The following is a 13,020-nucleotide window of genomic DNA, read 5'->3' as shown; positions in this document are numbered from 1 at the left end:
ACAGCATCAACAATAACAACAACAGTGCCAACACTGTAGATACCAATGCTACAACCCACAGCGCAATTATCACTTGCAAATGGAACATCATCACAAGAAGCAAGAAGAACCACAGCGATGATAATGGGAACTCTTTTATTTTTTTTCCAAAAAAGAGGCGAAATAAATATTCATATTGAATTACACAAACAAATCCAAAAACCCTCGAGTATCGCGATTAAAATCCCCGCAAAAATAACTTTTAAACAAAATAAAAAAGGTAACCTTATACAAATAAACGTAGTCAGTATGTGAATAAATGTATTATGTAAATTTCAAAAATTGCGCCGTTATGATACACGCCCTTTTTGTCCGCGCCTTTTTTGCTTCGCCCTTCTGTCGTGATACCTCACAGCATTGTTTGTGCGCCTAGCCTCTCATTTAAAAAAAATTATATTCGCTCAGCGTTTTAAATTAAATTTATTAATTTTCAAATTCCGAGTAAGTTCGTGTCCGTACAAAAAATCAGTTGTCTGACAGAAACGTGCTGTTTATAATGCTGAGTAAAAATTAAATGACTAAGAGCGTATGATTTGATTTAGATAACAAAGTATTTGTATCGTCCGTTCAAGAGGTTTTATTGTGAGAATATATTTCTGATAAATTCACCAACAAATTTTTGTTTTCATTTTCAATTTTTCATAAACTAAATGAAAAAAAATAATGTTGACTATTCCAACGGAGGAACCGTAACATCGTCCACAAAGTTTTCGCTATTTGGTCTTTCGCTTCGATTGGGCATTTTACATTTAAAAACACATTTGTTCGCGTGTTTGGAAGAATTATAAATGTTTCTGTAATCGACGCGATTTGTGCAAGTTGGGTCAACTTCGAGATGTTCTTTTCTGGATTCTCTGCAATGGAAATAACATTTTAATTCAGTTTTGAATTTCACCCAATTCTCGAAACTTTAAGCAACTATATCAATTTCATAAACATTTTCCACTTATTTGAATTATTTATATAACAACTCATAAAGGAATGTCTTCAAGTTAAACTAATGAAATGATAAAACAAGTTATATAGCTTAATTTTATATAACCAATCGTACAATTAAATGTCATTTGAAAATTTTTAATGACAATTTTACACAATCAACTCTATATTATTAACTAAATAGCATGCTGACTGAATGCTTTATTTAACGAGTGAATGTCATTCCAAAATAAAAAGTCATTAACTCCTAGGCATTTATTGAAAAAGATCGTTAATTTACAGCCAAATTACCACATTGGCGTAAGAGATGAAATTTACAATCGATCAAAATCCCATAAAAATGAAAGATGCATAAATCAGTAAACTCAAGGTGGTTCGGCTCAAGAAAAAGCCACAGAAACCTGACCTTGAAACAAAAGAAAGTGGAAACAAAGGGGTTCGGAAAACCGCCTAAGAGATCCCAAAGGTTTTGAGTTTGATGCAATGGATGAACTTCGAAACTCTTCTGCTGGCTGGTAAACTTAACATCGGCAATGCTGTTGCAATCTTACTCTACTGGACTGGCATTAAATATCAGTATTGGGTATATTATATATATATTTGTAAAAAATGATAACCATACCACAAAAATGATTTTACGAATACTTGACCTCATAAAAATATAAAATAGAATCAGAGTTAGGATTGATTGAGTTATCCGTCAAAAGGTGCTAAATAATTGAGACGTAGTTGGATAAAGAGGAATAAAACTCCATAAAAAAGAACCAAAAAAAGCAAAAACAGATTCAGTTAAGTTCACGTATTTTGTAGGTTGCTGACTGTGGGAATTTAAGATCCTATGAAAAGGGTAGATGATCCACATGCCGTCAGTTTGAATGAAACATTAGAATTATTTCAGCCACATAACTACGTTACAGAACAGATTTGTGTGCGGTGTGCACAGTGGTACCTTTGATCGTGCCATTTCTTTAAGCAACGTTAAAATCGTAACAACAAAAGCTTTTCTATATAGTGAGCATTCGGACCACAGCTTTGTTGAAACGAGTATATGTTAAATAAGAAGCCATACTTTGAAATAATTGCCTACTAAATTTATTATACATGATTTACAATACCTAGCGATCGGAATGTTTTTTTTCTAAACGTACTATACTTTTGCACAGGCTTGTAGATTCTACAAATGTGGCGATGACCCCTACAACTTTCTGAGATGCTTTTTATAATGCGAGGGCCTTATATATTTTATCCATTATATATGAGGCTAGCCATACACGTAACGTGTACATTAACAATGTTGTCGTGAAAGAAAGACAAACTTGTCCCAGCGAGTTGCATCACTTAAATCTGACTTTGGTCTTTTTGTTATCTTTTCAATCGCAACATTTGCCTGAAAATAATTTAGAAATATAAAATTAAAAAAAAAGTTAAATTACATTACTAAGGAGACTATAACATGATCGTTGTCATTTACATTTATATACACATATACTTACACACATATATACAATTTATTGTAATCATCAAATATTTTACTTCACATAATTTTAATTTTGCGTTTTGTAATATTGTTCATTATTATCATCTTAGTTCATTTATTTTATTTTCTCGCCTTGCAAATTGTACTAGCGTCAGCGTTTGACAGGGTGGAATTTTTAAAAAAAAAAATAATAATTTGATCAACAAGATTTTCAATAATTTTTCTATTAGCCATCAACCATAAAAAGCTAATAAAAGTTTGTTTGATGAAAAAACGAGCAGCGAGTTCTTTTCAAGTTTTTTATTAAACGTTACTACAACTTTGCCTTGAAATCTGGAGAAATTGCTCAATGCCAACTGAATGGATCTATAGCATGACAGTTCCTCTATACAAAGGCAAAGGTGATCCATTAAACTGTTCATCATATCGGGGTAAACGTTTGTTAGAACACTCCCTGAAAATTGTCGAAAAAATCATTAAGAGAAGATTAACGTCGTGCATCACAATCGGAATTTATGAATTTGGTTTCCTAGCGGGAAAATCAACAATTGATGCAATTCACATCATTCGGCAACTGCAAGAGAAGTACCTCGCAAAGCATCAACAACTATCACACATTTTTGTAGACCTTGAAAAAGCATTTGATCAAGTTCCCCGTGAAGCAATCAGGTGGAGTCTACGTCGACAACTCATTCCAGAATATCTTGTTCGACTTGTATACGAATACTAAGACTCTCGTCAGCACAACGGTTGGAAACACAGATGCATTTGACATTGGCGTTGAAGTTCACCAAGGCTCGATTCTCAGTCCACTGTTATTTATAACTGTGATGGAAGAAATCACAAACCGATACGCACTGGTGACATTTGGAATCTAATATATGCTGATGATATCGTTTTAACAGCAACGTCTGAGCAGAATGTAGCACAGATGTTTGAAGATTGGAACACCAGACTCGCCGATCATGGATTCAAAGTCAATATCAGCAAAGCCAAAGCAATGAACACTGGTGAACCCATCCAATCCACAGCTACTAGACGATGGCCATGTTCAGTTTTTAAAGCTGGTGTAGGTAACAATTCAATCAAGTGTCAGCAGTGTAACCAGTGGTGTCACAAACGTTGTTCAAAAATAATTGGTTCTTTATCTAAAGTGTCCAATTTTGTTTGTCCTGCTTGCATCAATCCACAACAACAAATTCAAAATAGCAATGTTTTTGAAGCCATTAAGGTAGAAAAAGTCACATCGTTTCCATATCTAGGGGATGTTCTGGAATGTACTGGAACAGCTGAATCTGCCGTTCGAGCACGCATACGTGCAGTCTGGAATAAATGGCATCTCCTTGCCTCTATATTGATGCGGCGTGACATCCCACTACCACTACGATCAAGACTTTATAAATCTGTAATACGTCCGGTGTTGTTATATGGTGCAGAAACATGGCCAATGACAGCCAAACTGGAACAACAACTTCAACGAACCGACATGAAAATGCTCCGATGGATGCAACGAATTAGTCTGAAGGACCACATCAAATCCACTAAAATCCTGCGTCGTGCTGGTTTAGATGATATAAAGGACGAATGCCGGCAACACCGTCTGCGGTGGTTTGGTCATGTCAAACGAAGTAGAAACAGTGCCATAACTTCTCTTGCAGATGTTAAAGTACCTGGCACACGTCCCAAAGGCCGTCCAAAGAAGTCCTGGTCGCAAACAATCGAGCAAGACATGAAAGCTCTAAATTTAAATGAAATGGATACAACTGATCGTCTAATTTGGCGCAAAAAATTGATGGCAAAGAAAACAACGTTCTACCTCGGGGAACCGGAACTCTGGATGCAAAACGAAGATTGATTGATTGATTACTAAACGTTAACGATACCATTCATTTAATAAACACTGCACTTCGTAAACAATGGAGAAGTAGTTTGTGTAGAAGAAAAAGTTTTCCTGAAAAAAGGACTAAAAAATCGAAATTAGATTCAACATAACAGTGTTTAACAGGAATAAACGAAAAATGAGAATTGGAATACGATTGTGGATCGTTCGGGTTAAATTATAAAATCTGATAAATATTCAAAAAACAATTCCGATAGAGGCTTACACACTATGTGCAAATTTTAAAAATTGTTTTATACCTTAAAGGTAGCCAGCGTAAGGAAGAAGTTCTATTGATACAATAGTTACAATGAGACAGATAACGTAGAAGAAAAGGAAATTCATCGAGAATGCTTTCATCTGTTTTGTAAACTTTGTCCAAGCAAGCGATTCAGTCTGGGAAAAGAAGCATGGTAGATTTTTAAAACATGTGGCATACATCATAAAATATAAAAATTAAGAAAACAGAATGGTTGTGATAAAAATTAGGAACCAAACAGAATCAGATTGGTTCAGAATCGAGTCAGGTCTTTGTCAGAGATGTATTCTTTTCCCAATCCCATTTAATCAAGACAACGAAAGTTATGGGAACAATCAGCAGTTTTAAAATCAGGTAAGATATCAAAACGATTGTTAGTGATAAAGTTTTTAGGTTTATTAAAACATATCAGCTCAAATTTAAAAGGATTTAGTTGAAGGTGCATAAAAAGTGCAAAAAAACGAAATCGATGGAAAAGGCAGGACACATTTAAGATAATATGTTATCGAAAAATACTAAAAATTATATGGTAAGAAAAATCAAAAATAAAGACAAGATTAATCACCAAAAGGTAAAAAAGATCAACGATGTTATTCGTGAAAAGAAATTGCAACTTTTAGGACAAATTTGCAAAAAGTAAAGTAACTGATTTGTGAAACTGGTTATAAAAAGCTCTTTTAAAAGTGAAAGATCAATTGAATGGCCGTCAAGAAAATGAACGGATAATATAAGAGAATGGTATGAAGCAAGAACACATCAAGAAGTAGTCTAAAGAAGAGAACCCTTCAACGTGATTTCTCAAAAACAAGAATTATCGTCGGCCTCAACGTTCTCTTGAGAGGGAAAAACATATAGAGATAAAAGATAGACAAAGCTAAGTTAAAGCGGTAATAAAGATATTGATATAAAAAAAATGATAATAATGATATTGACACATGAGAAGTGATAATAATGATGTTATAAACAAGAATTTGTAATAATGATATTGATACATAAAAAAAGATAATAATAATAATGACAAATAAAAATGGTAATAATGATATTGTAAAGGCTCCATAGACATAGCTTCTCTAGAGGCGCTCGGAGCCTACTTATGCATTATGAAAAGTTGTCTTCAACATTTTTTCATAATTAGCTCAATGATGTACTCAACTCAGAGACAACACATTTCAAATGTTTTGACAAATGTTTACACCATACAAGCGGATTGGGCTATAGCGACTAGAATGTTCAGAAATCAACTAAAAAATTAAACCAAAAAATAGATTCACTGATCAGACCACCATAAACAGAAAAATTACTCTAAAGTATGAGGCTTACAAAAGAACAAACAAAAGAGGAAAATATTAGATAATAAAAATTAGTCCAAAAAAGACAATAACTTCAGTAACCCGAATATTAAACGAAAGAAATTTCTAGATGAAAAAATTAAATTGGGTGATACAATTCTTTGATTTTTTGAATAGATATTTTTTTTAAAAAAGATTGAAATACACTGAAATCAAACCCTAGGCATAGTTATAACAAGATGTCCTGTAACTAATGATCTTTCAGCTTTGCTCTTTTCTGCAACAACATCGTCTGGTAATGATAGTTGGAAAATCTTGCAAAAAAATTTATTCACGTTCTTTACTGAATTACTTATAAACATCATCAAATCAATAATGAATATTTTAAAAACCAAAACCAAAACATCAGCTATAAAACAATTATGAATTAATAATAAACAAGTTTTTTAAAGCAACGTTCTAGTGTGAATTTCGTTTCTTTATTTATTTTCACGTTAAGTTCTTCCAAATAATTTCGGTTTCGGTTTTCTTTTACAAATTTTTTTATTTTTTTAAGTTTTAATTTCGTTTTTAAGAATTATCGTTTCAGCTTTCATTTTTAAAAATTAGAAAATCCTAAAATATATTTTTGTGATATACACAAAATTTTGAAACAATAAAAAGGTATAAAAAAATTTAAGCCCTCAAATAACTGCTACATTTTTGTTTAATTTTTCCTTATTTTTCTTCTACATTTACGTTTATGGAGATAATTGAAATAATCCCACATTGGAAAATCTACAAGGAGGACCTAAAATGGAAATCATTTTAAAATTACTTTAAAATCATTTTAAAATTAGTTAACATTAGACGTGTATATAAAACAAAACCAATTTTGAAAAACCAGATTAACTGTCAAATGGAAACCTAACTATCTTATTAACGCTCTTCTACGATCTCCAACAAGGAATGACCTTCAAACTTCGTGTAGCGGATAATAATCGTGATATATATGCAGTAGCAATAATCTTAGACATGTAAATACCTTTCCCTCTGGTAAAAATAGATTGTTAACAAGATTTAACAAATAAATCTACTAATGTTACAAAAAAAAACAAAAAGTAAACACATAATGAATAAAGAAACAAAATAACGTCGTTTATTCAATGTTTCTTAAAATGTAATAAATGATTACTAACTTTAAATTCAAGAGTAGCGATTTTATTTTTACTTTCAAAGTATAACTCAAAAGCCACCTATGCTTAATAACTACATCGCCGTTAGCAATCATAGTTTTAGGAAATAATAATGAATTTTTATAAACCAATAAGTTGGTTTAAATTTTTTCGTTTTTATTTCAATCGAGTTTTTGAAAAATTTTTGTTTCTGTTTTATTTTTTATGGCAATTTTTTTAGTTCTTTTCAGCTTTCGTTATCGAATTCCACACTAAGTACGTGTTAAAACAATAAATAAATCTTTTTACTTTTGTATTAACAATAACTTGAACGTAGGTGGGCTGTACATCAACTTCACATAATTTCGAATCTAAGAATCTGTTGGTTTAAAAAAGATTACTACCGGAATAAATATTCTAAGATTCCTATAAATCATTTAACAATCATATAACGTGATTTTCAAGTGAAATAAAAATTTAGAGCATTTATCCAACAAATATTACTGAAAGTCTTCAATCCATCGTAGATCGTGCACAAAATGGGAAACTAATTTTTTTCCAATTGTAAAATACAATATAATCATGAGAAAATTGAACCGTAATAACTGAGTCTTATTAAATTACAATCTCCTCTTAGCATTAAACTGACTATCGTGAGCCAAAGATTCAAGAGCAGATAACGTGAGAACAATCAATTCAAAACAGGCGACTGCTAGGAAAAAATTTCAATGTTTTTGAGTACTTTCTAACAATCATCATAGACCAAATAACTTTACAATGGAAAAACCAACCTGAATAACGCGATGTCCAACACGAGATTGTTTTTTTCAACATCTTCGGTAAGCGTGAATTTCAATCTTCATTACAAACGTTTTTTTTTTTTGTTAAATTCGTAGGTTTGAAAGTCAAAATCAAGTGGAAAATAATAAAATTACTTGGGTTCATTGATGTTCAGCCTTCTTCCGTCCTCTGCAACCAATTTTCTTACTTTCTTTGTTTCTTCATTTCTTTTATTAAATAAATAAATGTTAAACGATAAAACTTCAAATAATATAATTTTAAACAAAATTGTTTCTTGCTTTTCTGTGAAAGAACATCTATGTAATATTCTTCGCAGACAAAAAGGTATTTTTTTTAATTTTTAAAAACTTTTTAACCTTTGATGGCATTTAAAGACTGTACATGTAGCTTATTCTTTTTAGTCCTGGTTTTTTTTTCACATGTCATTTTGATATAACCGGTGAAATAATAATAAATTACTTTCCGTAATCACTCTTGCTTTTAAAAAACATCCAACATAATAAAAACGTTTATTACTTCACCGATTACATCAAATTAATATGTGACCGAAACACCAGACTAAAAAGAATAGAATGAAAAACAAAAAATCTTTTAAGAAGTTTTTTCAACTTGAAAGATCAAAATAATTTTAAACTCAATAGATCAAATATAACTAGTAAAACAAAAAGTAGAAAATTAAATTAGTTATAACTTTTCAAATTATTTTGTGAATCCGCTTTTTTAATTCCAAAACTTATTATAACCTTTTTCTATTTTTTCTTTAACAAATTAAAAATAATTAATCTGTATCTAAATTTTAAAATTATTTCAATCTTTTAAGTTTCAAGAAAACATTTTTAAAAAACCTTCTAAATTTTTTCAACTCAAATGAACGAAAACACAATCAGCGTGAAGAGCGACGGGGTTCTCAACGGAGTTTAGAACCGCCAGTCAGCGCGGCGCTCACTTTTATTTAATTTTATTGTTTCTTTACTTAAATTTTGTGTGATCGAGTCCGTAATACAACTGACAGTAGATTTTGCATCAGCACTTGTAAGCACACGCATCCATTAATCCTCTCCTCTCACTGAGAACCACTTCAAGTTTTAAGCCAAATACTTCCACGTTGTTTACACATCACTTTTCCACATCAGCCCCGGCTTTTTCGCCGTCTTTTTATTCTATTTCCGGTTTGATTCCATTTCCGGTTAATCGTTCTTTTTTACAGCCCAAAGTTTATTATCTGCTTTTCTTACCAACATCAATTTGCACGATTGTCCCTATCTTACTGACGCGTATAATCTAAATAAATAAAAATTTCTATTGTGTCAAGTCCTGCATTAAAAAGTTATTAAACGTGAGATAACATTTATGTTGAATCCCAAATGTATCGGCATAAAAACTTCGTCTCAAACTTCATTATAGGAACCACAGAATTAATAAGCATTATGTGAACCTTTAACATTATTTGTGCGTTCATGTTTGAGTGGAAGCCTGCTTAGCTAATGAAAAATTTGATACACGATTAATTCAATTTCGTTCGTCATTTGTTACCTTTTTTTTTAATTTTTTGCACTTCATTTTATAAATGAATACTTGAAGACAGGGGATAATCATAATGAAAAAACCTGCGTTGGTCTGTTTGCGACATCTTCTGCTTGTGTTCGTATATCAATATTCTTGATTCAGGCGTGTATTCTGATGGTTTAGACCAAAAGCTAGAACATTAATATATGATATTGCCAGCGTTAAAAATTTATCCCGTTTGGAAACACTTACAAGTTGAATTAAACCTAAATATCATTAATTGTGTAACCTTTGATAACTAAATAAGTAAAAAATGAATAGCAAGAATAAATTATGTGGGACGCACGGTACCTATCGTCGTTCACATCATCATTGGGAGCATCTTTGGGAGAAGCATCATTGGGAGCATCATTGGAAGCATGTTTCTCGTAATGGCAGCTTTCACGTCTGTTGCGGCAATTCACAAAAATTTTAAAATGCAAAAGATACACAAGATAAAAAAAAACAACTTTTCATTTGCACTTTCCAATTTTTGCTTTTCCTGTAAAAGTTAATGTCGAAAAAATATATATAAATAACACTGAAATTGTTAAATGTTACCCTGGCAAGAAGATTTCGTTTTTGCTGGTTAATAATTTCACCCTTGGCCTCTTCGTACAGCTTAAAAAGTTCAAAACTTACTTAAAATAAGTACGATGAAATTTTTATACTTTTTTCAAATACCTGAGAGGCAATGATTCTTTCCGTTTTTGTTATTTCTATTCCATCCAGTTTCTAAAAAAAATCATGAAAAACTTTTTTATGTCAATTATAATTAAAGTAGTAAAGTTCTAAAAAGAAAATATTAACAAACATAGGATAAATAAAAAAGAAAAAAATTATTATCCAAATTTATTTACAAATTTGAATAATTAAAAAATTTTAGTATCAGCACAACAGAAATAAAACATTCTCAATACTTGTCAAATTTATTCAAAGATGCCATCCTCGTATTTCCCTTTCATCAAAAAAAAAATGATTTACATTCTCGTGTTGAACACTTTACACTCAAATGCAGCAGTTCTTTTATTGTTAATATTTAACAGCTCTCTTCTTTCGTTTTAACACATCCATCACTGTTTTATTTTTCATGTTTCTAAAGAACCTTTAAATTAATAACAAATCTACGGCGTCAAACATGTTTGCCACTGTGAAGCGTTGTTTAACGATCAAGATCAAGATCAACGATATTTATCTTTTGATGGAGACACGAAATATTTTTTAAGAAATTAAAATTTTTTATTTATTCTTTACAACGCATGACGCTCCACCGACTGAGTTAACTTGGCAACCGATTCGTTCTCACTACTCGGTGTTTTACTTTTACTTACTGCTTGCCTAATTTTGTTCACAGATTTACTTTCCTAAATTGACTCGATGGCAACATGAGTAACTTTTTGGGGTTGTTTGGTCGGTCAGTCAATCGATCAACCAACCAATCAATCAACTTACAAACCAGACAACCGATCAATCAACCAACCAAATAATCAATCGATCAACCAATGAATAACCACCAAAAACAATGAAACAAAAGTAAAACCAACTACATCAAAATCCCCACCATCATCCTCATACAAACCAAATAACCAGCCAACAAACCAACCAATTAATCAACAAACCAAGTAATCATTCAATCAATCAGTCAGCTAAACGATGATTGATTGATTGATAGTCAATCAATCAACCAACCAATTAATCAAACAATCAACCAACTAACTAATCAATCAATCAACAAACCAAATAACCAGCCAACCGATCAACCAAACTATCAATCAACCAACAAACCAAATATCCAACCAAACGATCAACCAATCAGTCAATCAATCATTTAATCAATCAACCAACCAACGGACCAATCAATCAACCAACAAACCAAATAACCAGCCAACCGACCATACAACCGATCAACCAACCAATCAATAAATCAACCAACAAACCAAATAACCAACCAATCAATCAACTAACAAACCAAGTAATCAATCAATCAGTTAATCAATCAGCCAACTAACCGATCAATCAACCAAACAACTAACCAATTAATCAACCAACTAACCAATCGACCAACTAATCAATCAATCAATCAATCAATCAACTAATCAATCAATCAGTCAATCAATCAACAATCAATCAATCAACAATCAATCAATCAACCAATCAGTCAATCAACCAACCAATTAATCAGTCAACCAACCAATCAACTAACCAAGCAATCAATCAGAGGTTTTTGTCGAACGTACATGTACGTACAGTACAATGTACATTATGTACATATATGCACAGTACATGTACATACGTGAAATTAAACGCATTAATGTTCATTTGACAATAAATTCATTTTCCTCACCTTTTTGTAGACAACATTTGAACTAAATTCCTAGTGATCTAGCGTAACAAAGAAACAAACTTCATTGGAATAAATATTAACATTATTGTACATAAAATGGTGAGTTGAATAGGTAGGTGGAATATGTTCTAACAGCAAGCTGTGGGAGAGTGGCTATGACGTAGGAGCGATAATGTTCAAACTGGGTACATGGATTTCCTACTAAATACCTTCAATTAATTTATGTTAAGGTTAGCAGCACAATTTCAATAACTGCAAATTTTATTAATCTTAAAATTTATAAATTAAAAAATACTCAACAGTTCCTCAAGGTTGTTGTTGTTTTTTAAACTTTCAATGCTTGTTAATTTATTTATGAAATTCACAGTCAGATCCAGTTTTTTTAATGATTCACATCCTAACAATTAAAATTAATCTTTTACCATAAATGCTATTAAAAATTTTAATTAAAATGATTACCTTCCAAATTTTCGACTTCTTCTATGTTATTTAAACCAAGTTTTAAATACTCAAGTTTTTTAAGTCTGCTAAGATTTTCTAAAATTTGTTATAAATCATGTATACGAAAAATTTATTTAATTATTTTGACAATCAGTTATAAAAATTACCTATTTTTGGTATTAAATTACTTGTCAGATCCAAAATTTTCAACTCCCTGCACCACTTATCAAGCCACTCAATCCTGTGAAATGCATTAAAAAAAGAAATTAAACTAACAGGCTCAGCATCAACTTCTAAAGTCTATTTAAGCTCCAAAATAATCCCAAAACAACAAAAACTTAAGGTAAATTGACTTTATGAAGTAAAAAAATTGAAACTGAACATAATATAAATAAATATAAACAATGTGTTGTACCTTTCAATATCTCTCTGGTGTAAAGCCAATTCTTCCAACGTCGATAACATACCATCATTATGCTCAGAACTCTTTCTCAAAAGATTTTCAGTAACTAAAAACAAATTCATTTAAAATCATACTAAGTAACAGAATAGATTAATAGAAGATATTAAATATATAGAAAATTTTATAGGCACCTCTTCCCTACCAAATGAAAAACTACTTTAAAAAATATACAAAGACAGCTTCAAATGCAATTTATATTAAAAAATTTAATTACTAAAAATTTGAGAGTTAATTTTTATCAAACAATTTAATTTCAATTCCTATACTTTTTTTATTTCATTTTTATAACACTATTTCTAAAATAATGTAACAAAATTTATAATATAAAATAAAAGCAAGTTATATTCAAATTAATAATCATAACATAATGGTTACATTATAATATATTAATGA

General features: G+C 30.9%; 1 protein-coding gene across 1 annotated transcript; it reads right to left on the bottom strand.

Moving 5' to 3' along the window:
* Positions 1 to 6,091: 6,091 nt before the first annotated feature.
* On the bottom strand, positions 6,092 to 12,689 carry HELRODRAFT_89170 (hypothetical protein; the record flags this gene model as incomplete). Its single annotated transcript, XM_009030391.1, has 13 exons — positions 6,092 to 6,193; positions 7,343 to 7,412; positions 7,825 to 7,890; positions 7,969 to 8,040; positions 9,442 to 9,531; positions 9,692 to 9,765; positions 9,863 to 10,000; positions 10,064 to 10,114; positions 11,857 to 11,932; positions 12,024 to 12,120; positions 12,183 to 12,260; positions 12,332 to 12,405; positions 12,580 to 12,689. 13 exons carry the CDS (start codon positions 12,687 to 12,689, stop codon positions 6,092 to 6,094), a joined length of 1,098 nt encoding a protein of 365 aa, XP_009028639.1.
* Between the last annotated feature and the right edge of the window lie 331 nt (positions 12,690 to 13,020).

Source organism: Helobdella robusta (genome assembly GCF_000326865.2).
Source record: "Helobdella robusta unplaced genomic scaffold HELROscaffold_68, whole genome shotgun sequence".
Lineage (NCBI taxonomy): Eukaryota > Metazoa > Annelida > Clitellata > Rhynchobdellida > Glossiphoniidae > Helobdella > Helobdella robusta.
This window is presented reverse-complemented; position numbering and strand designations above follow the sequence as displayed.